Source organism: Eublepharis macularius, chromosome 1 (assembly GCF_028583425.1).
Source record: "Eublepharis macularius isolate TG4126 chromosome 1, MPM_Emac_v1.0, whole genome shotgun sequence".
Lineage (NCBI taxonomy): Eukaryota > Metazoa > Chordata > Lepidosauria > Squamata > Eublepharidae > Eublepharis > Eublepharis macularius.
In genome coordinates, this window is record NC_072790.1 from 172,734,953 (window position 1) to 172,762,067 (window position 27,115).

General features: G+C 44.2%; 1 protein-coding gene across 1 annotated transcript in view; it reads right to left on the reverse strand.

Moving 5' to 3' along the window:
• KIF6 (kinesin family member 6) overlaps positions 1-27,115 on the reverse strand; it is a 439,256-nt gene that overhangs the window by 19,396 nt on the left and 392,745 nt on the right. The window contains exons 17-19 of the mRNA XM_054999529.1: positions 17,483-17,564; positions 15,364-15,499; positions 14,794-14,894 (exon numbers count right to left, since the gene is read on the reverse strand). Of these exons, the coding sequence (XP_054855504.1) occupies positions 14,794-14,894; positions 15,364-15,499; positions 17,483-17,564 (319 nt within the window). The remainder of the gene's footprint in view (positions 1-14,793; positions 14,895-15,363; positions 15,500-17,482; positions 17,565-27,115) is intronic.

Genomic DNA, 27,115 nt, shown 5'->3' on the forward strand with positions numbered 1-27,115 from the left:
AAACTTGTTAAGGTAAAGGTAGTCCCCTGTGCAAGCACCGAGTCATTACTGACCCATGGGGGGATGTCGCAACACGTTTTCTTGGCAGACTTTTTGTTACGGGGTGGTTTGCCATTGCCTTCCCCAGTCATCTACACTTTACCCCCAGGAAACTGGGTACTCATTTTACTGACCTCGGAAGGATGGAAGGTTAAGTCAACCTTGAGCCGGTTACTTGAACCTGGCTTCCGCCAGGATCGAACTCAGGTCGTGAGCAGAGCTTGGGCTGCAGTACTGCAGCTTACTACTCTGCGCCATCGGGCTCTTGTTATCTTGTTATCACTATTTTTAATAGACTTGGTTAATATAAAATGGAACAAAATGAACTAACAGCTTTTAAGAAGATACTTCAAGTATCGAAAATCAGTATAGTGGTTGTTGTGGGTTGTCCGGGCTGTATTGCCGTGGTCTTGGCATTGTAGTTCCTGACGTTTCGCCAGCAGCTGTGGCTGGCATCTTCAGAGGTGTAGCACCAAAAGACAGAGATCTCTCAGTGTCACAGTGTGGGAAAGATGTTGGCAGGTCATTTATATCTACTCAGGAGGGGTGGGGTTGAGCTGAGTCATCCTGTAAGAGTTTCCCAGGGTGTGGAATGCTAATGGCGGGAGGCTTCACTGTATCCTGAGGAAGTTCTTTGGCATATGGATTGGTGCTTGATGTGCTAATCTTCTCTGCAGGGCTATTGTCGGGTATAGAGTGTTTTATTAGCCTGGTGTTTTTCAGAACTGGAAACCATGCTCTGTTCATTCTTAAGGTTTCTTCTTTCCTGTTGAAGTTTTGCTTATGCTTGTGAATTTCAATGGCTTCCCTGTGCAGTCTGACAAAGTAGTTGGAATTAGCATTCCACACCCTGGGAAACTCTTACAGGATGACTCAGCTCAACCTCACCCCTCCTGAGTAGATATAAATGACCTGCCAACATCTTTTCCACACTGTGACACTGAGAGATCTCTGTCTTTTGGTGCTACACCTCTGAAGATGCCAGCCACAGCTGCTGGCGAAACGTCAGGAACTACAATGCCAAGACCACGGCAATACTGCCCGGAAAACCCACAACAACCATCGTTCTCCGGCCATGAAAGCCTTCGACAATCTGTATAGTGTTTGAAGTTATAATTAGTTAACAAGAATGCGTGTTCTTATCAAGTGGGATAGCTAGCTATTGTTAGGAGACGATTTTAAAAACTAATAAATATGGAAAGTTGAATTGATTGGGAGCTTCTTCTCAGAAAGGCCTCCTTCCTTGTGACCTGTTTATTTCTGGGGTAAGATACTTTTATGACTCATGTAATTAGCTCTCCTTCTGTGTAACAAGAATGAGTGATATAATTTTTGTTGATTTCATCAATGTTAATAATGTAATACTGTAGATATGCTTTAATAAAAGGTTAAAATGGAAGTAGAAATTCTCTAATAGTATCACTTGTGTACAAGACCTACTGTCGCAGGAGGGTGGCGACGATGAAGTGGCCGTGCTGGCCCTTCCGCAGGCAGGTCCGCTCCTACCCTAGCTCCAGCTGCCTCGGCCAGCCAGTGTATCTAGGAGCAGAAGAGGGCTCCACCCCACAGGCCTCAGAAATGGGGTTCCCACGTCTAGGCTATGCCTTTAATCTCACAGGTCACTTGAGGAGGAGCCTCTGATGCCAGAGGCACGCTCCTGCCTCCTCTCCTCCCTGGCCGGGGGAATGGAGCCTTCCTTTATACCTCCCCCTAGTGCAAACCTTGCCCCCGCTCCCATAATCCTGCCCCCAGAGTCAGGCCCAACACCTGGAACAGGTGCGGCCATAGGCTTTGGCCCTGCCCCTGCCTATGTGGGCGATAAGGGAGTGTTCCTCCCCCCACAGAAACCCCCTCCCTTACTGGTGGGACTGCTCCTGCCTGTCTCCCTCGGAGCAAATCGTTGCCCGCCCCTGGAACTGCGGGGGCATGCCGCCCTGGAGGGAGGACTGCCTGGTCTTGGGTGGGGTCGGTATCTTGCCGGGAGGTGTGGTGTCGGCCCTTTGCGCCTTGCTGCGGCGAAGCCCTGCACCGCACCTCCGTGCCTTCTCCACCTCTTAGCTGTTCGGCGGGGTCTTTGTGCTTCCAACGTCGGGTAAGCTGCATGGGTCAATGACACTACCTCATGGCTTGCTCGACCCTCTGCCTCCCAGCTGTCATTGAGGGGCCATCGGCCCACCTCCCTCCATCCTGCTGCTGTCCTCGGCCGGTCTGCTACTCCACCTGGTAGGTGATGTTGCCAATCAAGTGGGCGGGGCTGGGGTTGTGGCTCATCCGGGGTTCGGCCGCAGTGGCCGTCCCCGGACACCTACAATGAACCTAAAATGTTGAGATGTACCTCTTGCCAGGAATTACATTATCTGATATAAGAAAGATAACTAGATGCCTGGGGCTTCCTAAGAGTACACCTGTATCTGAATCAGGCCTGAACAGTCATCCAGTCATCAGAGTGTTGGGATAAGACAGCCCTGGTGCCCGTGTCCGAGGCATCCATCTGTACCACAAACAGTCGTGAGAAGTCAGGGCTACACAGGACCAGGGCCTGGGCAAGAGCCATCCTTAGATCCTGGAAAGCCCTATCTTTCACCTCCGTACAGCGGGTCTGATTGGGCTGATCTTTTCAGAGGCTATCGGTGAGTGGACTGGCTCTGCTGGCAAAGTAGTCGATGAATTTGCTGTAATACCCGGCCAATCCCAGGAAATGCCACAGTTGTTTCTTGGTGGAGGGTCAAGGGCAGTTTTCCAGTGAGGCCACTTTGTTAGCTAGTGGACGCAATTGTCCCTTGCCCACTAAGAAGCCAAAGTATTTGAGTTCCTGGAACCCCAGGTGGCTTTTCTTTGGGTTGGCCTGTAGGCCATCCTGTTGGCGCAGCGTGGTTTGAACTGTAGCTGAGCTATAAATAAGGCTTCCACACACTTATAGTAGTAAAAGTGTATGTACATTTATTTTACAGTGACTTATATATACAGGACTTTGTTCTCACTGTCAAAGTGCTTCGCCAAGCACTTAATGGAACAAGCTCCACACTTACACCAGACACAGCTGGCTTATATACATCCATAGCACCCCCCAGTGTCCAATCCCAGCACATCAGGTGAGGTGACTAAGCTGTTTCTTCGCTCTTGCATCATCCAAGGACCTGTCAAATAAATCTTTTACATCAGTTATGACAGACAGACCTAAACAGCAAGATGCACACATGCTTCTTGGCTCATTATGTCAACACGTCCTCCTGGAGGGCCTGGAGGGCCTGGCGGAGGTGTTGGAGATGTGTGGGCCAGTCAGGGCTGTAGATGATTATATCATCTATGTAGGAAGTGGCAAAGTTCTGACATTGAGCCAGGATGTGGTCTACTAGCCTCTGAAAGGTCGTGGCGGCCCCATGCAGCCCAAAAGGCAAAACCCGGAAGTGGAAAAGCCCCTGAGGGGTAGCAAAAGTGGACTTTTCGCGGCCTTCTTCTGCACCTGCCAGTATCCCTTTGTCAGATCCAATGCCGATAGGAACTTGGCAGTGCCCAGCTGGTCAATAAGGACATTGGCTCTAGGCATGGGGTAAGCATCGAAGTTCGCTACCTTATTAACTTCCCGGTAGTCCACACAGAACCGTACAGAGCCATTGGTCTTGGGCACGAGCACAAAGGAATTGCGCCAGGCACTCTGTGACATCTCTATCACCCCCAATTGGAGCATATCGGCCACCTCTTTGGCCACTGCTTCCCACTGCTTGCGGGGCAGCGGCTGCCACGTGGCTCTCACTACCTGACCTGATGGGGTCGGAATGGTGTGCTGCACCAGGTGGGACCAACCGGGTCTGTTGAAAAAGACCCTGGGTGCGTCCTGTAACACTTGCTCCAGCTGGCATTTTTGTTCCAGGGTGAGACTGGCATCCATCACAGGGTTGGTCTCTGCCCCTTCCTGGAAAGTCAATGGGAGGTGACCATTGAATGGTTCAAGGGGGTTCTCAGCTAGCTGGCACTCCCCTGTGGGCCTGTCCCTCCACTCTTTCAAGTCATTTATGAGCAGCTGTTTCATGGCCCGGGGGGAATCACCACATCGCACCTGGTATGACAGGAGCCCTAGGATCCCTGTGACTGGAAAGGAGACCTGCCATGGTTCCCTTCCTCTGGGGTTTAAGACGCGGCGGTGGACGAGGATCCAGTCCCCTACCTGGAAGGAGCGGAGTTTGGTCCCCTGATCGTAGCGGGCCTTCTGAGTGACCTGGGCTGATTCCAAGTTGCTGCAGGCGAGGGTTCTCACCATCTCCAACTGCTCTCACATGGCATACACATGCTTGGATCCAGGGAGGCTCTCAGGTGTCGGGGCCACAGCCCACTGGCCCTCCATTACATCCAGTATTCCCCATGGGAGGTGGCCATATATTAGTTCAAAGGGAGCAAACCCCATTGATGCCTGGGGGGGTTTCCTGAACAGCAAAAAGTAATGGGTCGATGAAGAGGTCCCACTGGGTGGGTTTCTCGGCTGCTAGTTTTCTCAACAACCCCTTGAGAGACTGGTTGAACCTCTCTACCAGCCCGTCAGTCTGGGGGTGGTAGGTGGATGTAAAGATCTGACAACTGGATCTGATCACCATCCTCTCAAAGACCTCCAAGTAGGCGTCAATTTCATCATCGGCTCCTAATTTAGTCAGCTGGGGCCCCTTCTGCCGTTGTAGCCAGGGCCTGACAAAGTCCTCTGATCAGCGAAGCCTGGGTCTCCTGCTGCTGTGTACTTATGTCCCGTAAGAGTTGATTCTGTTGATCAGCCAACCACTGTCCAAACTGGGCCAGGTCGAAGGAGGCATTGGTGGGGCCCTGCCCCACTGGTCCAGCCTGATCCTGGTCCATAGCAGAGGTCAACGATGCCGGGGTGGTCGCTGGTGCAGGTGTTGTCACTGGTACAGGAAGTGTAGGGGACAGAGCAGGCTGCAGTTGGTCATCCACCCCTGCGGGGTCGGCAAGTGCGGTAGAGGGCCTCACAGGGGTCGTAGTGCCCGTATCCTCCACCACAATGTAGCGTTCAGGCAGGTCTGAGGAGGGCGACGACGATGAAGTGGCTGTGCTGGCCCTTCCGCGGGTGGGTCTGCCCCTACCCTAGCTCCAGCTGCCTGGCCTGCTGGTGTATCTGGGGGCAAAAGAGGCTCCCCCCACAGGCCTCTCACGTCTAGGCTGCACCTTTAATCTCACAGGTCCCTTGAGGAGCAGCCTCTTACGCCAGAGGCACGCTCCTGCTTCCTCTCCTTCCTGGCCGGGAGAATGGAGCCCTCTTTTATACTTCCCCCTAGTGCTAACCCCACCCCCGCTCCCATAATCCCGCCCCCAGAGTCAGGCCCAACACCTGGAACAGGTGCAGCCATAGGCTTTGGCCCCACCCCTGCCTGTGCAGGCAATAGGGGAGTGTTCCTCCCCCCACAGAAACCCCCTCCCCTACTGGTGAGACTGCTCCCGCCTGTCTCCCTCGGGGCAAATCGTCACCCACCCCTGGAACTGCAGGGGTGTGCCGGCCCAGAGGGAGGACTGCCTGGTCTTGGGCAGGGTTTGCATCTTGCCAGGTGGCGTTGCATCAGCCCTTTGCTTCTTGCCATGACGAAGCTCTGTGCCACACTGCCACACCTTCCCCGCCTCTCAGCTGTTCGGCGGGGTCTTTGTGTTTCCAACGTTGGGGAAGCAGCACAGGTCGATGCTGCCTCGTGGCTTGCTCAGCCCTCTGCCTCCCGTCTGTCGCTGCGGGGCCATCGGCCCTCCTCCCTCCATCCTGCTGCTGTTGTCAGCCGGTCTCCTGCTCCGCCTGGTAGGTGATGTTGCCAACGAAGCAGGCGGGGCTGGGGTTGCGGCTTGTCCGGGGTTCGGCCACGGTGGCTGTCCCCGGACACTTACAATGAATCTAAAATGTTGAGATGTACCTCTTGCCAGGAATTACATTATCTGATATAAGAAAGCTAACTAGATGCCTGGGGCTTCTTAAGAGCACACTTATATCTGAATCAGGCCTGGACAGAGTCATCCAGAACATTCTTCCAGGATATTATTCCATATCATTGGGGCTGCTGCTGAAATAAATCAATTCCTGGCAGCAACAGATTGAATAACTTCTGGGGAACAGCTCACTGAAAGCTCTGGGTGTACTTGTCGTGGTTCCTAACAGGAGAAGTGATCCTTCAAGTAAGGGGTTTGCAACTCATGTAGGGCTGTAGAGGTTAAAATCGGGATTTTGATCTGGGCTTGGAAGCACACAGGTAACGACTGAAGTTGAGGATAGATATGATCCTAGCCAACTGGTATATCACCATATTTTTATCTCCTCTGCATTTTCTGAATCATCTTCAAGAGTAGCCCTAGGTACAGTGCATTGCAAGAGTCTATTATCAATATAACCAAAGTATGTATCAATGCAGCCAGAATGGCAGAGTCCAGGAAGGGAGAACGGACAGTTTACCACCACATTTATCTGAACTTCCATTAGCAGTGCAGGATCCAATAACACGCCTTCAAAGAGTTAGTTAAATTCTGTCCAACCTCATCTAATGGGGAGCAATTTTATTGCCTTCAAAGCTTCCATTTTCCTGACCAACACCATCTACATCAGATTTAGATTAAGCTTCAGCTTGTTATCCTTTAGCCATCATGGCTTCAAGATTCTACAGCTTTCAATTGTTCAAACAAATATAAAGCTAGCTCTTATCAGCATATTGACAACACTCAACTCCAATAGCTTAGGCAATCTCACTCAACAGTCTATTATATAGATTAAACAACATGGGTGAAAGAACTGAACCCTATGGAACACCACAAGATAAGACCCATGCCCCTGACTGAATCATCCATGCCAATTTCTGGGTACATCCCAACGACAATGAATGGTACCACTTCAGTGCAGTCCCTTGTGCTTGTCAATCCCACCAACAATATTGAGGCTACACTGTGTCAGGAGATCTAATAGAACAAAGAAAGACACATTTTCTCTATCCAGCTGCAGTTGAAGATAATTGACCAGATCTAAAAGTTCAGTCTCTATCCCAGGGCCAAGTCCAAGGCTAGAATGGAATGGATCGAGGGCAGATATGACAACCAGAAAAAAATGGAGTATCTCGAGTAATACTCTTCTAATTCTAAGAGTAATACTCTTCTAAAGAGTAATACTCTTCTAATTACTTTGTGCCAAAAAGGGCAATTTAACACTGGCCTACATTTGAACACAATTTCTTTATCAAGGGAGGCTTTTTAAAATATTTTATTTTGTAAACAAATAAAAGGGATACATAATTTTGTAAACAAATAAAAGGGATACATTTCTTTTCAAAATCTTTAATGGGTCTTCTGTTTATATAATTTGTTAATTTTGCCATTGCCACATATTTCTTGCCATTTTTTTTCTTTTGCATGTCCACCACATGTGGTAAAAGGTGCCTTCTACTTCTTTACACTTCCAATACATCCCTGTATATTTCTTATCCATGTTTGCAATATCTTCTCGAGTTATATACCACCGACAGAACTTCTTACAGCAGTTTTCTTTTAGTGCTTGACTTACAGTAGATTTTATACCTTTCTTCCATAAATCTTTCCACTTTTGGAATGTTATCTCTTCTCCAAAATTCTGAATCCATTTTGTCATACACATTTTGACTTGCTCTATTTCTGTGTCATATTGAAGTAGAAGTTTATAGATTTGCCCTAAATGATTATCTGAATGATTATCTTTCAAACGTCATTAGATCTCTCAGTCGCCTCTATAATCTTTCACAGCTTCCTTTAATCTGGAAATTGCCTGAATATATACCAGGCATTGTATCTTCTTACCTCCTTCATTAACTGGGCACGAACTGGGAAAACGACAGTTCATGGCAGTTCATGGTTCATCGCATTTCACAAACCATGAACTTTTACGAACTTCCCTGGTTTGCAAACTGGTTTGTTTGGTTCGTCAGTTCACAGAACAGCCCCCTTGACTTTCAGAGGCTGTAGAATGGCCCCCTTAATAGTCAGAGATGCCAAACTCACAGGGAGTCTTCAAGCAGGCTCTCCTCCAGCCACCCTCCAATTTTGGCAAAGACTTGGGGTTTTGATGTCTGACTTATAGACCCCCAAAGCGGGTGCCCACAGGAAAGTTCCATTAGATATAATGGGAGCCACGAATGCCAATTGACTTGCACTGACTCTGTTGAAATACACTGCAGCACCAAAAAGTTGCAAGGAAAATGTGGGCTGGAGTTAGAGAACCTTCCTCTGAGAACGGAATGAGTGGGCCCCCAGAGTGGAATAACAGTCCCTGGGAGAAGCTAAACTGTTCTGGGGCTGGAATGACGGCCACCAGAGTGGAATGATGATCCCTGGGACCAGATAACACCCCCCTCCCTGACTGCACTGACAACCCTTCAGAACAGAATCAGTGCTCTGGTACTGGAATGACAGGTTGCCGAGTAGAATGAGAGACTGTGGGAATAGCAGAAGTGTTTTGGGAATTGAATGACTGTTCCCAGAGTGGAATAACTGCCCCTGGCCATAGCAGAATCATTCTGGGATAGGAATAACAGCCACCAGAGCGGAATGAGAGGCAATGGCAATAGAAGAAGTGTTCTGGGACTGGAATGGCAGGCTCCCAGAATGGAATGACAGCCCCTGGGAGTAGCTGGAGGACTCTGGGACTGGATTGAAAGCTCCCTGAGTACAATGACAGCCCCTCGGAACAGAATCTGTGCTCTGGTACTGGAATGACAGGCTGCAGAGTAGAATGACAGCCCCTGGGAGTAACAAAAGTGTGTTCAGACTAGAATGACAGTGGGTGGAGGGGACAGGAGGTGGAAGAGGTGGGAGATTATATGGAGCGGCAGCTCCCAGCACCTCAGCTCCCAAAAGCCAACCCTGCAAGACACTTACTGGTTCTCGGTCATGACATGAGAGGTTGGCTATGCAGGGGCAATGGGCTCCTGGGTTGGAGGGTGGCCTGCCACACTCCCCCATTGCCTGGGAGGTGGTCACCTACCTCCACATAGGGGAGATGGATTCTAGAAGTGGCTGTCGCTTCCTCGTGGGCCCGGGAAGCAGTAAATTGCCCACCTCCTCATTCAGGACATTGTTGCTGTTGTCGGGGAAACAATGGGTACAGCAGTCAAATGAGCTTGCTTGCACAGGTGGATTTTTGATGATGTGGAGGTTGCATAGGTGGATGCCTGCCCACAAGAGAGGTGTTGTGCTAAGAGGTATATTTTTGGCTATGAGGTAGATGTGTTGTGCCATGAGGTAGATGTTGTTTCATGAAGTGGGTGTTGCTGTTGCACTATGAGGTTTTGTGCTATAAGGTGGATCTCGGGTCGTGCAGGGATACAACTCATGAGGAGGCAGATGTGGACAGGGAAGGGTGGAAGTGATGATTCCGGGGGGGGGGGTGCAAAGGCCTGGGTGGGAGGTACGCATATGTGGGAAAGAAGCAGCCACAGCCAAAATCCCACTATCCCTAGAAGAGAGCGGATTTCCAGGTGTCAATGCTCAGAATCCATCTCCCCTACGGGTGGGTGAGTCTTGGGAGAACAGATATGGTAAGGGCATGTGTAGTTGGGATGTCAAGGCCCAGGATGGTTTAGGGGCAAGGAATTCCCAAAAGGGGAAGAGTTCAGATCCTCCTGCCAGCTATGGGCAACTGAGTTTAGCCAGGGGTGGGCAGGTACTGGAGGACTAGGGAGGGCCCATGGGGAAAGAAGTTAACATTCCCCTTGTGTGGGGGGTGCATTCGCACTTGGCAAGGACAGGGTGTGGTCCAAAGCCCTGACCCACCCAGACACCTTCCCACCTGGGAAGATGTCTGGAAGCCAGAAAGGAAACATCTTTTAATGAGGAAACAGACCCTGGGTGGAAGTTGCCACAACAGCCAGAATCCATCTCCCCAAAGGGGTGGCCAAGAGGGAAGACTTTCCACCAGCGGAATCCATTTCCACAACAGGCGGCTAAAATTCCCCTTGCAGGAGAGAGGTGCATTCGCAGCTGGCAAGGATGGGGGGGGGGGGGTGATAGAGGTTAAAATTCCCCTGGGGGGTGCACTCGCAGTGGCACAGAGACTGGGGTGGGGTCAGAGTCCTAACCCACCACCCAGGCACCTTCCCAGCCGGGACAGGTGTTGTAAATAAGAGCCCTCAGCCAAGAAGCCCACTAGGCTTGGCTCCTGAGCCTGGCAGTGGCACAGAAGCAGGTGTTTCAGAGCTCTGAAGCACCAGAATTCCAACAGCAATTCCTCCCTGTCTGCCTGCTAGAAACTGAAACCACTCACCTGAGAGCTGGGGGGTTATATTCCTTCTGCTCTGATAGAGCAGAATGGCAGCTCTCTGGTCGGCAGCGAGAGCTGCCTATTAAGCTTTAGAGGGCTGACACTGGTGATCCGAGGGCTACATAAGATCTGAAATATTTCACTTGATTTGTTGCTATCTCGCATCCTGTCATTTTCTTGATTTTTTCCTCTTTTTGTTTAGTTTAAAAGTTTAGAAATTGTTTTTTTTTCTTACTAACTTTAAAATCCTAAAAGGAAACGAATTTTATAAGGTGTTCTATAACATAATGTAATGTCTCATTTGGATTAAGAATTGTCAGAACTACATCATTGGCATAACTTTTCAATTTGAATTCTTCGCCATCTACATTTAAACCCTTGATTTTGGAATCTTGTCTCATCTTTGGCCGTTTTCACACTGGATCTTTAAAGCATTTCAGTACCTGTTTCACATTCCATGTTTGCATGGGTTTCACACTTGCAAGATAGTCATGTGACGCAGCACTGAACTTTGTCTGTGGCATCCCCAATTGTTCTTCCTGCGGACATATTGTGATTTTATTTTGAATCAGCTGCCACGTTGCAGCTGACCCGATTAATGTCAGTATGAACACTTCTGTCACTTTCTTGCTTCTCTTCACCCCCTCTCCTTTTCCTCGTTAGTTGATTGGTCAGTGTGAATCTAACCACACCACCCTCCACAGCATCCCAACCACTTTTTCAGCAATTTGTTTTGGTATTTCTAAAGGACAATAACATTTCATTGTTGTGTGGCAGTGCATAATTACATAAAGATTTGTTAATAGTAAGCTGTTGGCTTCGCTCCCCTCTCCTTTTCCCCTTGAGCTGATTTGTCTGTGTGGATTTAACAACACCCACCCTCCTCAGCACCCTAACTGCTTTTTTGGCATTTTTTTGCATTTTTCCAAAGGACAGTAACGTTTCAGCACTGTTTTTCTGTGGCGACCAGGCATAGAAAACTCCCTAGCAATTCCAAAGATAGACAAAGGAGACAGAAGAAGCTGCACAGTGACAATTAAGGAACTTTGAAGACTACCCACCCAAAGTTGTCAGCCAATCTTTGCAGGAGCATTCTTTGAGGGAAAATTTCAGACCAATGAAGTAATGATGTACAGAGGGAGGGGTGGGGTTTCTTGGCTGGACAAAGTGGTAACGTCACAACGTTACAATGCATGCGCAATTTTTTTAAAAAAAGTAATGGGAATTCCTAAACCCATAAAGCCCACAACTGAACCAGGGCTTTGAATTGGGTATGAAATGAAACAAAGGATGCCAAATTGAAACTGTTGCAGACAGAATGCCAAGCCGAAGCCATTGTGATCACAGCGAATGCTCAGAAATGGCGCTTTAAACCATAACTGAGAAAGTGGCTTATGATGCAAAAACTTCCATTGCTAAAATAAATAATTGTGGTGATAGTGGACATCCTTGTTTGGTCCCCTTTTCAATTTGAAGTCCTTCTGTTATTACTCCATTGGTCAATATTTTTGCATTCTGCTTTGTATAGATTCCTTCTTGTATCCACTTCTCAAATCTGGGAGGCTTTTCCAATAAAGGATAAATTATAATCTCCTTTTGAGGAAAAGGTGCAATCATATGCATAATACAAGTGACTTAATCCACTCTAAAGATATATCAGCACTGGAGGTTTTCTTCTTGTGCTTTTTTGAATTTGTTCATATAGTTTGCATTGGATTTTCATTGTGTCATCTATCATACATTTGGCAGTGGTGTTGCTTAAGCACTGCAGTTATTTTCTATAAATTTGTTAAACAAACCTACAATACTGCATTGAATCTTTTCCTTTTCTTATCACACAGTATTAGATATAATTAGACAATATCATCTTTAGCCTCATGACGCACAGTGCAATCTTAAGCAGAATTATACCCTTCAAAGACCATAGATTTCATTGATTTAGAAGGGTATAATCGTTTAGAATTACATTGTTGGTTACTTAATACTTTAAGCTACTATTCAATGTCACATGGAAGTGCTGGAAGAGGCATTACATACATCTTGGTAGTGACTGAATCAGATCTGTGTATGTATGCTGAATGTACTTCTGCATACTGAACTTCAATTTTTGCTTCTGCTGCTGCTCCTCTTTCTCTGTCAGAGGGACTGCCCACTCACATGTATTTCTTTTTTAGGAATGGAAGGGTGTGGGGTGTTGTTGCCAGTGGGGGTGTACAATCCAGATCTTCAGGAAAAAGCTGGATTTTTGCTGATCCAGCTAAATCTGGCTTTCCCAAATCAAATCAGAAAATCTGATATATTTGACTTGTATTTGACTTATATATTTGAGAATCTGATTGGATATAGGAACCTGATCAAGACCCCTGGATAAATCCAGGTAAATCCAGGAAATGTGGTTTCCATCTCTGGCTGGCTCCTTCCTGGGCTTCTCTTGCTTTTTTTCTAAGAAGTGAGGGGGAGGAGGGAGGCAGAGGCAGGAGGGAGGGGGAGTAAAGCAGAGAGAAGGGAGCGAGCAGCCAATCCATGCAGGAGCTCTCCTTGTCTGCTTGGTTTCTGTGAGTGACACTGGTTCAATTGAACTAAGTTGCAACAGTGTCCTTTGCTTCAGTTTGGTTTGGGTGAAATTCTCTGGTTTGACATGATTCTCCGGTTTGATGTTGGCCCCTTTGATTCACTTTGGTTCTAGGGGGATTCCATCCATTCCATTGCTTCAGTTTGGTTCTCTTTGGCTTTCTCTTGCATTTGGGTGTGCTTTTAGTCACTGGTAGCCTTGCCCTTGTGTGCTTCTGCCCGAGAGCCTGTTTGGAAATGCTTCCCTCATAGGAAACAATGTAGAGTGGCTGGGGGCACTTTCTTCAGGGACTTAATGGAATTGGACCCCAGGGTCTAATCTTCATGAAACTTGGATGGAATTTTGGAAGAAAGTCAAGAACAGGTTCCTACAAATTTGTTTGCTTGAAAAATGTCACCCCAGCCCCTGGAGAGACCCTAGATAGTTTTTCCACAGAGAATAATGGTTGAATAAATCTGGGATCCTCTGATCTGTCTTAAATGGATTAGATAATCTTTCCTGGTTTTCAAGAATCCAATTTTTTAATTTTTAAGAGCCTTGAAACCTGGATCTGGATTTTCTGGATTCTTTTTTGGTGTATGACCCTAGTTGTCAGAATGGAGAGGGAATCCAAAAACCCTGTTGTTCTTATGAAAGTAGGCTTGTATCTCAAGAAATAGTCAGGAATCATAACATATGTCATAAATCATGACAACATACAATGAATACCATGCTATTTATGAAAACAATAGAATTAGATTTTTTACAATAGGTATATTTGCAATCATCCATAGTTTGCATTGGATACTAAAACAGACATTTTGTATGTCCAGTCCTAAATTTTCTCTAACCACTTTTTATATCACAGGTTGTTCATGCGTAACTATAATGTCCTGTTAACTATTTTAGTTTTAATTCTTACAATTCTCATATTGGATCTGCTAAATTTCAACTTTTCTGTATTATCTAAATTCCTGTTGACAAATGGCATTGAAATTATACCAGCCTGCACTCATTGTTATATTGTGTCAACTTTCATGGAAAAATGATGCTTAGATCTATTTCTAAGAGCAAATTACCAGCTTGCTTCTGTGTTTGATAACAAAGAACTTTTTGTTCTCCAGGGCTGTGGAGCTGAGGGAAAATATCAAGCCAAAGGTTTCATCCTATGTAATTATGGGAATGAATAAGTAAGATTACTGTGTCATTCAGGTTCAACAAAATCCTTGGGAATTCAGCATTCTATTATTTTATATTCTTAAAATGTAAGAAACTAGACATTTTGGTTCTGAAATGTAAAGCTCTCAAACAGGCAAGAGAACAAGAATAAATTTTTAGCACAGTGAGATATAAAAGTTTGCCATTCCTTCTCACAATGTCAAGAGCTCCATTACAAATTCTTCATGCAGCGCACTGAGAATATAGCTGCATGAAAAGGGTTTAACAGGCTTAAATTATAATAACACTGAAGTGCCATGAATATCTGAAAAGGTCCATGGAGAACTTAAAGGGGTCATTACAAGTGTAATGGCATATGTGATATTAGATATTTCTCAATAAAAATAGAACTACATAGACTTCTCTGCATAGAATATCACAATTTTATTAATTCATTTGCTTTTTTATCTTCTACATGTCTCATATTTTATTTTCTACGTCTCACACCTAAGCAACCTGATAATCTAGCATTTGAGGACCAAAATCAACAATACAAGAACATAGCAATCCACACATTTGCGAAAGTAAGGGTTAATCCTCATGTATGAATTGAAATACTAGTTGTAACACAAAAAGCCTGCCAACTGAATACATAATCTCTGACTGGCATTCCATATAATTACCATGTCAAAAACATAGTTATGTGAACTGAGCCAAGACTGTGGAACAAACTCTAAGAAGAATTGCAGACTCGTCAATATTACAGAATTTTTCAAAACGGTACCCAACTTACCTGTTATCACATAGGCTGGGCTGGGGCTGGGATTCAAAAAACAAGGGTGAAATCTTTGAGGCACTGACTGAATTATGCAAAGGTGGATTTTCTTCCTGGATCTAAACAAACATTAAATAGACTGAATGGGAATTTCAAAAGTGAAAAGTAATGGAATAATCCTTTCCCCATTAAAATCAAGTGCTGAAGAAATCTAGAATCTTACTCTATGATTCTAATCTACAGCATTTTATCTACTTCAAGAACACCTTGCCTCTTATACCTGAAGTTTCTAATACATTAGACTGGGCAGGTGCGTCGAGACTGGTTCTAAAATGTTGACATTCAAGTTTCAGTCTTTCCAAATGAATTGGGCATTGGTTGAATTTTAGACAGGTAATCAATGTCCCCAACTATGCTTCCAATCAGTTCAATGTTAAATGCCCCTACACTCATATATAGGCAAAAATAAGATGGAACAAAATTGACCCAAAATCTGAATTGCATTATATCCAGATATCTCAACAAATTTGCCGGAGCTAACAAATGTAAACATCTTTTTAAATAGTCTAGATGAAAATAACAAGATACCTGTAAATGTGTTGCCTCCTCAGACCACCAAACTTCGAAGTCTTTTTGCACTTTCACCTTTGCTTTTTCCATAAGGAGCTGTAAATGCTCAATCTCTATCTTCATTCCTTTCAAGCGAGTGAACATTGTTTTATAACTACAGTAAAGAAAGAGAGAAAAAGGCCTAACAATGTTGACACTTCTAGGAAGAAATATTGTCAGGTATACTTAAAACTTTGTATAATCCTAACCAGACCCACATCTATTCCAGGTTAAGACAAAAAAAAATCTAATGAATGGATGGGAAACAAGAATTGTTTCCCATTCATGAAACATTTTTTTATCTTAACCTGGAATATTCTTGTACTAGACACAACTATTCAACACAGAGTCTGTTTTCTTCAAGTTACCATTCAGACAAATGTTTATTTTTGATTATATGATTCCTACTGAGATACAGAGAAGAATATTCCTGTAAAAAATTCAGTGTATAATGTAGTTCATGGTATTCTTTTAATATGGTTTTTAGCACTGAATGCATTGTCAAAAGCCTGAGCTGTTCCAAACGTGAAGAGGAGAAAAGCTTGCTTGCTGTTCCGTATGCTTTGTTGTTATACCCAAAGGAAAACTTCATATTCACACACATGGGATGTGTTTGATATTTGTCCCTGTAGTCAATTGCTGCCTAAAGACAAAGTATCTGCCTCTAGACTTTTAAACTGCAAAAAAACCAATTTTGCTTAAAGGGATGTACATTAGGGGGTTATGTATAGAGGGGAAATGTTAATCAGAAAACATGCTAAAGAAAATCTATGGATTAAGTGAAATTTTTTTTAGAAAACATGTAGTCTTAATTTAAGGCTGATTCACATATTGAGTTGGATCCTACCAGGTTTTCTGTCCTACCAGGGAGGGCAGGATCCTTTTGACTGCTAAAAAGAGCTCTTAGTGATCATGGGTCCCACATGGGCAAATACCATATGGGAAAGAGGCTTTAATAACAGGAATTAAGTGAGAGTCTCTCTACATGAGACATCTTACATGAGGACGTTCAAGTGTAGAATGACATAATGTTATCTGGGAAGCATAGTTTAAAAAGACAGAGTCAAAGGCTCTGTCAATTTTCCTTCTCCACGCAAGGGTATCTTAAAAAGACAGAGCCCATGGATATCACTCCTCAGAGGGTTTGTTAATTTCATTTTTGCCTCTCTGAAGGCTATGTCAATTTCACTCCCCTTCAGGGAGGCAATGATAAAATTAACAAACCTTCTGAGGAGCGATCTTTGCAGGCTCTGTCTTTTTAAACTATGCTTCCTGGCTAACATTGCATCTCCCTGAACTTGAGCGTCCTCATGTAAGATGTCTTGTGTAGAGAGATTGTGAGATTGAGTAGCAACACTTGCAGGATCAAACCCATTCACTGGATACATGCACGGAAGCGTGGCTAGAGGGGCTTTCAATACATAAACATGCTCTAACCTAACAGAGTGTTTGATGCTGGTGATTACTTTTTCAGAATATGTATTTCATTCCCATCAAAATTTCCCAGTTTATCTCTCCTTCTTCTTTCAACTGTATTATGTCAAACGATATGGCTACAACAATTGAATAGAGTAGACAAAGAATAGTGGAATTTCCATAGAACAAAGTCTTTAAATGGCATTAGGTCCCTTTTATACTTTGGGCAGAAACAGCATGCTGTGATCGTCATCTCTTCCCTCTTCTAATCCTAGCTGTAATCCTGGGCATTACTGACTTGATACTCAAATTCAGTGAGGACAATAAGCACATACAAGTAGGCTCGATGCACTCTTTCCTTGACTGGGAATCACATGCCCAAACAGAAGCTCTGCTTTCAATTCCTGGTGCTGGTACCTAGTCCCAGCTTGTCAGAATGTTGATAAATCTGCCTCGTTGGCAATGGAAACACTTCTCCCTACAGGTTAGAAGTAGTGGTCTAGAAGATTAGGGAGAAGAGTAAAATTGCATACTTCCTTGAAATGGTTTGATTAGTTATCTAGCTAGATGGATTTTTCTTCTTCTGTTGAACTCATGTATAGTACAGTAGAGTTAATAGCAGATATGAAAGATGTACATGAAATGAAAAGGTTTAAAAACAAGATAGTCAGACTGAAACTACCTGGTCTTCTCCTCTTCAAGTTGTGCCCGAAATGCCTCTTCTACTGGATCAGGATCATTTATTTTTTGAGGACTGGCAACATCTGCAAAATATAATCTGTTTTAGCAATTGCTATAAAAGATAAAGAGGCTAAAAGAAAGCATCTATTTAATGGAATTTGTCTTACATGATGGTAGGGGATGCTGCTCATGTTTATCACCTAGAGAGTCCTGTATCCAATGAAGGAATACATTCTGACCTTACTAGTGCAGACTTGAGTTTCTTTTAAATTAATGTTACAGAGGCTTTGCTGGATTTGTCTCAGGGTGAGATAATCTCCTACTATTTAATTTCCATGTTAAAATGTACCTAGTTTTCTATCTTGCAAATGTACTACACAGATTTGGGATGGTACCTGACGGCTTAGTTAGTGTGTGTGAACTTAAGACACAATCCTCACAGAGGCTCCTGCATTCTCCGGAGGTATTCTGCAACAGAGAGTTGAGGAGTACTGTCATGTATTGCTGCTCTTCCCACACACCGCCATCTCCTCTCCTTGCAAGCTAAGTGCAACCTGGCACTGCTGCTTGTTCCATGGGGAAAGAGAACATTAGGGAAATCACCAAGACTTTGCAACCTTTATGTACCCCTCTCTCAAGAGCTGTCATCAGGATGGTAGCAGCTTCTCTTTCCCCTCTCAGCCTCAGTGCTGCTGCAGCTGCTTCCCTTCCCTCTTCAACTGGTCCCCTGCTTTGGTTTTCTTGCCGCACGTTTCCATTTTCTGTCCCCATATTTTTGAGTCTTTGGTTATTTCCTGATGCTTCATTGCCTCAGCAGTGGCAGCACCATTTCTCCTTTATCTGTGGCTTTATGGCAGCTCCTGCTTCCCCTGTCCCCCCCCCACTCCCTCCACCTGCCCACAGCTTTGCTGCCCTGCAGCCTACATGTTGGCAGTGGTGTCTTTCCCCTTCCCACCACTTCTCTATCTCATAGGAAGCAGCAGCAGTCACATTTCCACCCCCCCAATCTGCCTGCCTACCCCAGCTAGGCTCCCCTAGCCAGGCTCCTCCCCAGTCTCAAGGACAGCAGTGGCATTCCCCACCCCCATCCCAGTGGAACTAAGCTTTGCTGTTGGGATGACAATGGCAGAGGTCTCCTGTACCTTCCACCTAGGCAATTTGCATACTGCAATCATGGCTGTGGCAACTGTGGTGTTTGGCCCCATCCCATAGCAACAAAGGAAAGTTTTCCTGCAGGGAGTGTGTATCTCCAAGCTTTGCCTTGATGGAGACAGGTCATTCCCCCCAGGCAAGGTCATTCCCCCCAGCTATCCTCCTTCCAGGCACTCTGCCGTAGCAGTTTCCTTGCTGACTGCTTTTAACTAATTTTCACATTTTTCTGCAACCCTGGGAGGTTCCCCAAGGTTGCAGAAGCAACCTTGAAGAGGGTGGTGGTGTGGTTATAAGTATATACCAATAAGAGACCTGCATGGATTTGCGGAGGGCATCTCATTTCCCCCTCTCTTTCCCTTCCCTACTCCCAAAGCATCTAACCATTTTCATGATTCCTTCTCTCCTTCCCATGCACCTTGGTCTGCCCCTCTGCCTTCACCTTCCCCCCTTCCCCCCAATAGCTCCTACCCTATGGCCCAGTTGTGTGGTGCCAGCTGAGTCAGGCCCAATTGCATGGTGCAGAAACTGCAAGGACTTGTGGGAGGTACTTCACTTTCCCCTGTATCCTATTCCTCACTATTTCCTCTTCCCCTTCTCCTGGCAGCCTGTATTTGCTCACCTTTCACTACATCCTTCTCTCTTTCAAACCCACTAAACAACTTTTATCTGCCCCCAACTGCATTTACATTTATGAATTTATTTCATTTACATACTGCCTTTCTCCACAATGGGGAATGCATCATTCTCTTTGCCTTTATCCTCACAACAAACTTGACAGGTAGATTAGGTGGAGTCTGTGTGACTGGATCAAAGTCATCCAGTGAGCTTCCAAGGTAGAGTGGTGATTTAAACCTGGTTGTCCCAGATAGTATGGTGAAACTAAGTACTATACTACAGTGGATTTTGTGTGTTTGTGGGGGGTTTGCTGTTGAACAGTAGCAAGTAGCCAGGTGTGGGTGAGTCATGCAAGTCACTTGGTATCAAGTTGCCCAGTGGTTGCTTCTGGGCCTGGTCCCAATGAGTCCTCCCTCAAAGGTCAAAACAGGCCTGGAAAGGGCTCTCCCCATCCCTCTGTAGTTTACTGACAGAAAGCAAGTCTGGAATACTGGTTAAACTGTTATGGTTGCTTAGCAATGGCCACTGAGAACATCTGGTTAAAGCTACAGGTGCTCTTTTTATCATTTTGGGTTTTTTAAAACTCCCCCATTTTTTTTATTTCAGATTTTTCTGCAAACTTGGGGCATTTTTCAGATGTGTTAGAAGATCCATCTTGTCCATTCATGGCTCCAGTCTCTGGATTTAAGTATCCACATATCAAGGCCATGTGGCTATTAGTATATGAGATGATTAACCTATATATTAAATTAAAGTAAAGTAACATAAATAAATTAAGAGAGATGCAAAATTATCTATGAAGAAGCTTTCATTCTGAGAGTGCATGTTCTTCATGAGTGCCTTCATACAAATGCCACCATTTACTGAAATCTGAAGAGGTTGCATGCATTTATCTACCTGGGAGGTTATATTGTCAAGGATTTGACCTGAAAACCTTACTGTGGTAGAGCAATAGAGAATTTGTTACTCTCTGGAATTTCTTTGCTAATCAGGCTGGATTAAGCTGCTCTATGAATGGAGGGGGTTGGAGAAAGGTTTCTTTTCATATTTGCATTTTGACTACAAATTAATATTGTTTCACATGCTTTCAGTACAATTCTAAGCAAAGCTACTCCAGTCTAAGCCCATTGATTTCAATATGCTTACAATTGCACTGTTTGAAATGTTATGATTCTGCTTTCTACTTTATATTGTTTAATTCCATTTTAAATGTTGTATAGTATTATTTGTTGTTAGTATATTGTATTTGGTGGAGCTCAATCTTAGAAAGGTAAGGGATAATTTTTTTTAAAAAAGTCTGAGCCATGATACAGTATTCAAATTTAACATGCATTGTGACTTAAAACAATGCAAGGAAACATGAAGTCATGCAATTGTGTAAAGAATACCAAGCCTGCAGAAGGAGTTTTTCTTACTAATATTAGTACAAATGACTTACAGAGTTACTGTCATGGAAGAAAGAAAATATAGAACAAAAGATATGTAGTACAATACAATTTGTCTTCCATCTCAACCATTCCTTCAGCCACGGAAATAAATTATAAATCAAACCACCACTGGGTTAAAGGAGTATACTCTAGATTTAAGCAAAAAAAAAAATCTGGCTAGGACACCAAGGTATTAATGGACCCTCTTTGCTTGTCAGCACTTCTGTTAAAGCTATTAATCTTTAGTTATAGCATGAAGCAGTTTTAAAAAAATGAGATAGAACCAATTAATTTTGCTGAAAGTACATTAGGTCAAGTGTTTTAATACAGGCTAAAAGCCAAGGAGAACACTGCAACATACAGGACTTCCATTCCATAGAAAAACAACATTATCAGCCAGAGCTAGAAAGACATGGAATGCTCTGTTGTAATTTCTCAAGCTTCACAAAATAATTCAAAATAAATGCAAATCAACAAAGCAGAAAAAGTACTATTATTATTAGAACTATAAAAATATTTTCTATAAAAGAAATAATATCTTGCATTAGTAACCAGACGCAGAGCAGGAAACAATGCCTGCCCTCCCTTCACCCACTCAGGATTAGGAGCTGAGCAGGAGGCAATGCCCACCCCCTGCCTTCACCCAGCCGGGATCAGTCACGGAGGAAGAAGCAATGCCTGCCCGCCTGCCCTCCCCTTTCTGGAACCTGTTGTATTTTTTCCCACAACAGGTTTTGTTATTAGTGCTTCATAAAGGTTTAAGTGGATGACCATGTCACAACCTTGCAGATGTCTTAGATTAGTATTCCTTTGATGAAAGCTGCTGTGTTAGCAGTCATACCCTTCTCTCATACCAGAAGGGCAGTTTATGGATATGGAATATCATAAACCCTTTTTGCCAGCAGTTCCAGACACTGCCCAGCAAGGCAGCATGGATGCCAAGTGGCCTGGAGACTGGAAAATTACCAAGACATGAATCATAGGGGATGACTGACTGAAAGGCTCCCACACCCTGGAGAGCAGCAGAGATAACGAGGCCTCCTGAGACACCTCCCTCCACCTTTCCTCTCTCATGTACCTAATAAAGACTATTCAACTCATTTGATAGCCACCCTATTTGGTAGTTACTGGGTCATCAAGCAGTATTTTACCTATAGTCCAGCCCAAGAAAGTCACACTTTTCCCAACTTATTGTCCTATGTTTGGACAAGAAATTAAGCCATTGTTTTACAAGCAAGACACCAGTCTTGCTCCTGGGTAAATTTTGCACTATAACTGGACTGCCCAGCCATATGCTCAGTGTGTGTGTGCCTTGGTACTTGTCCACATGCCCTCAAGTTCCTTTGAGCCTCCTTCTCACCATGAAACACTTTGCTGCTCTTCCATGGATCCTCTCCTTCTTTCCGAGACTGGTAAATATCACCTGATCCCAACTACTCTCTTCCATTTTCCTTCTTGTTCTCTTAGTTTGCTCTGTGTGTATGCTGTGTGTATATCCTGTGTGTTTGCCTTTTATTGTTTTGTTAAAAAAGAAACCTTTCCAGTTGTACGCCCGCCTGTTTACTCAATAATTCTCTAAGGGAATAATACTCATATACATTGGTGGAGATATCCCAGTTATCCCTTCTCGCTGAGTCTTCTTGAATGATAATTCCCACAACTCACAAGGAGACTCTTCGCATTAAGGATAACAGCTGAAGAAGCTTGGAACCTGGTAGAATGTGCATATACCACCCATGGACAAGGTAAGCCAATCAGTTTGTAACAAAACCTAATGGCTTGGACTACCTACCTAGAGATAGTCTGAGATGTTGTTCCTTTCCCTTTTTTAGCTCCAGCATAACACAGAAACGATTGCCTGATTTACAGGGAGCTGCTCGATCTAAAAGAACAACCAGTATATATAGGGCTTTTTCTGCATCAGAGGTAGATGCTGGGGAAAATGTTTTAAGTACAAGCTCCTGTGATGTATGGAATTTAGACACCATTTTTGGAAGGAATTGCAAACTCAGTCGGAGTACCACCTTTTCTGGATATACTTTGATAAATGGTGGGTCCATTCTCAGAGCAGCCAATAGTTCAAAAGATTTAGCCATTAGCTTGAATACTACCAGTTAGAAAGACCACTGCGAAATGATGGGTGATGTTGGTAGAAACATGTTGTTGAGGACCTTTAGAAATAGTTTGGACGTGTAATGTAAGAAAAGTGTCTTGTCATCTAAAGGGGCATGGAACACAGATACTACCGCTAAGTGAACCTTAATAAATGAAATGGACAGGCTCTCGTATTTGAGACCAAGGGGGTATTCTAAAACTTTGGTGACAGAACATGAGTGTGGTGGAACCTTCCTCATTCTTGCCAAAGCTGCAAACCAATTCCATTTCCTTGCATATGAAAACCTAGTATTTGGTTTTCTATTGTTTAATGCTACTTTTACTATCTCCTCTGAGAAACTTGTCTCTAAGGGGAGGTTAGCCAAACCAAATAAGAGACACCCAAGACCCGTTTACCGGGTCATACTTTGAATTTCATTTTTGTTCCTCTTATCCCTCCCTCCAAAACAGTATTATGGCTCCTTCTTTTCTACAATACTTTTATTTAAGGAAAAGAAAAGAGCTCTAACAGAAGGAAAGTAAAAATAAAAATAAAAAGGGGAGCAGAGGACTCCAAGAGCCCCTCTGCCCCACTCCCTCTAATCCAATTATCAAAGCCCCAGGATCATGATTTAAATTCCATCGTGTAGAAATAAAAAAATTCAATAAAAAAGTAAGAAATAAGAGACCCCCAAGACCCGTTTACTGGGTCATACTTTGAATTTCATTTTTGTTCCTCTTCTCCCTCCAAGAACCCTTCTATCCCACTCCCTCGAATCCAGTTGTCAAAGCCCCAGGATCATGATTTAAGTTCCATCTTTTTTCTTCTTCCTTCTCCCTCTAAAATAATGTTGCAACTCTTTCTTTCCAACAATCAACCATAAATGGCTCTTCTTGCCTTCCAAGCATTTTTGCAAGATGTTGATAGATACATTACTGTCTCTGATTGTCTTTCTTCCTCTTTGTGATGTATTTCTTAGTTGAAGTGAGTTGTGTGCTTTTTGCTTCGTATAGAGGTGATACACTAGATCTCTTCCTCACAGCCTTCTGTCCATGCCCTTCCCCCTTCTCCAGCTTTTGTACTTTCACAGAGAGAGACTGGTTTTCTGTTCGCTTTTGTTGTCGTTTCTCCTCCAATTTTCTTTCAAATAAATCTGTCCCATCAAGGTTTTCTTCTAATTTGGCATCTATCAAATTGTGTTTATCTGATTTCAATCCAAGTGTCTCGTCTGCTTTTCTTAATACGTCATCCAACAGCTTAGAGATTTGCTGCAGCTTTGAAAATATTTCTTCAGGGAGCGCCATTTTATTCACTCACTTTCAGATAGTCACCAAAGATCTCTTAAAACAGGTAAAAAGCTACTTTGATCTTGCTGCTTATAATTCAGAAGATTTTTGCTACCCAGCTCTCTCCCAGGAAAACACTTTTTGCAATCACTCTTCGATGACATTCCTCTGGGTCATAAAACAGCCGCTTCTCTGGACGATAAAGAAACCCCCCTCCTCAAGCTGCATAGCCCTCATAAAGCCATAAACAATTCTCTTACTGGAGAGATGTCAAGTAGAATCACTCTTTTTCGGTCCTTCAGTTGTCTTTACTCATTATCTTGTCAGGAATCTTTGCTTTTTTTTTTTGCTTATTCAAAGTCCCAGAGTTTGCAGTTTGAGAGTCATAGGGCTCCTTGCCTTTGAGCCGGTGTGGGGGTTACACAGGGGGTTGCCAGTCCCCTTGAGCTCTTCCACCTTGCTCTGGCCTACCCCCCTCTCCGTGGGGGGGGGGTCTTGGGGGCCCAAATCCTCGAGTCCCAAGGAGTCAGGAAGATCATGGCACTGAGTTCATAACTCAGCTGCCGAGACGGCACCGCGCCATTCCGGAAGTCAGTTTTCTATTGTTTAATGCTACCTTTACTATCTCCTCTGAGAAACTTGTCTCTAAGAGGAGGTTAGCCAAACCATGAGTTTCAATGATGTTTTGTTTGACTGTATTGTAAGAGATCTGGTATCAATGGTAGGTGGATATATTGACTCTTGGCTAGCAGAAGTAACTGTTGAAACCGTGGTTGACAAGGCCAGAAGGGTGCCACCATTATGCATGTAGTCCCTTCTGCCTATATCTTGCTGACAGCTGTGGGAAATAGAAGAGGTGGGAATGCATAAAATAGTTTCTGATCATCTGATTTGAGATGCATCTCCTACAGATTTTTGGTTTTTCCCTCCCTAGGAGCAAAACGTTGGGGATTTGCTGTAGTGTCTTGTGGCAAAAAGAACTTCCTCAGGTAGCCCCCAATGTTCAAATATCAGTCTGCTATAACAGTCCCTTAAAGACCTCTCATTGGCAGATTCTAGCCTGCTTAATTTGTCTGCTACGGTGGACAGCTTGGAAGGTCACTTCATGTCAAATAGCCCAGTCCCAGATCTGCAGTGCTACTCTGCATAGCTTTCGTAATTTTTTGACCCTCTGTTTGTTTAGATAAAGCATGGCTGTACAATTATCTGTGTGGATTTGGACTACTTTGCTGCTTACCATATCTGAAAAGGAGGTAAGGGGACAACATATGGCACATAATTTGAGAACATTAATATGAGCCACTGCTTGCCCCTCACGTGCCTGTCAGGGTAGTGATGAGGCCATTGGCTGTTGCTGGTGGGGTTGCCAGAGGAACGGCAGGTAGGTGCTCTTAGCAGTAGCCACACCTCACCTTGCCAAGCTTGGGCACCGGTGTGGCTCTCCTGCCAAAGTCCATAGGGTTAGTGGCATAGTGGCACCACTTTATGTTGACGCGCGGGCTCAGTCATTGGGAGAGCCCTTAGGATTGGGCTGCCCATCTATTATATGTGTAATATCTCAGCTTTTTTTTAATATAGCGGCAGCTAGGCTTTATATGCGCAAAAATGGAAAAGTACAGAATTGCCTTCAATCGAGGACTGGATTATAAAAATGACAGTTAGTGGAGATGGCTAAACTTACAGTTTTGATCAGAGATAAAACATTGTCTATTTTTATGGCTAACTGGAACCCCCTTATTTACTTTCTGCATGAAACAAGGAAAAATGATTTGATGATTTGTGGTTTTGATTTTTAAGAGGACAAATTTGGGAAAAGTAAATAGAAGGGGGAAGTATTGGAAAAGGAAATTTTGGAGAGATTATAATTTATAAGTAAAGGTATTTCAAATAAATGTTGGAAATGTGAGCAACAAGAAGGAACATTTTATCATCTTTGGTGGACTTGCTGTAAAGCTAAAAAGCATCTCAGCTTTTAAATGCATTTTATGCTGTCTTTTTCTTTTTAAATAATTTTTTTTTAAATAAAAAAGAGAAACAGAATGTGCTACAAAACGCTCCTCTTTGATTGGCAGCGAAAGAAAAACTGAGGGAAAGAGCACTGCCCCTCCCAGATTGCAGGATGTTTGGGTGGAAAACAGCCACAGAGGCGCTCTGGGAGGGGATGGTGCCTGCTTTAAAAATTTACAAATTTTAAAGCTACAGAAAATACAGGCACTGTACTGTACTGTACTGTACAGGTACTGTGACTGTTGTTCATCAAATGGTCTTCTGTGCAGGTACTGTGCACACATAGGCTAACCAAGGAGAAGATTTCTGGAGCTTTCTAGAAGACTAGGAGTGCCTCTCCTCCTTTTGGTGCTTTCCCACCCAAAACATCACATGACCAGAAGGATGGTTGCTATTTCCTCAGTTCTCTCCATGATACTGCCAGCAACCCCCGCACACCCCGAAACTAAGGCTGCAGAAAGTTCACAGTGGGGCAGGAGGGATCAATGTCTCCCTGCACAGAAGACCACTTGGTGAATAACAGTTACATTTAAGCGCAACCCTGTTTTCAACTTTTTGGCTTCTGTTCAGTTCCAGATTGGGAGAGTAGCAAGCTGAAGGAAGTGGGTGTGAAGCTCTCAAAGTAAGGGACTATGGAGGACCACCTTCCCAAAAGATGTTTAGCATCTCACTGACATTCACCCAGAGGTGCTTCTAAAGAAACAAGGAGCTCTTTAAAGTGTTTCTGCCAAACTACAAGCAGGAACACAGCAAGGAAAAAACAGCATTCTGGTGGGGAGAGCTGTGCTAGATAAGAGGCATTGAACAGTCATCTACAAAAGAGTGTCTGATAGCCTCTACCAACTCACAAAGGAAGGGTTGTGTGAGGATACTGCCAGGTCTGCCTTAGAGTCTAAATGACTAATACAACCGAGAGCTGAAAGCCAATCCCTGCTAGGGAACCCTGGCTAGGGCATTGGACACATTAACATTGTGAAACTCTTTGATTGGGGGGACATAGGTTAGAACCCACAATGACCTCATTCCAAAGGTGAAATGTTGTACACTAAAAT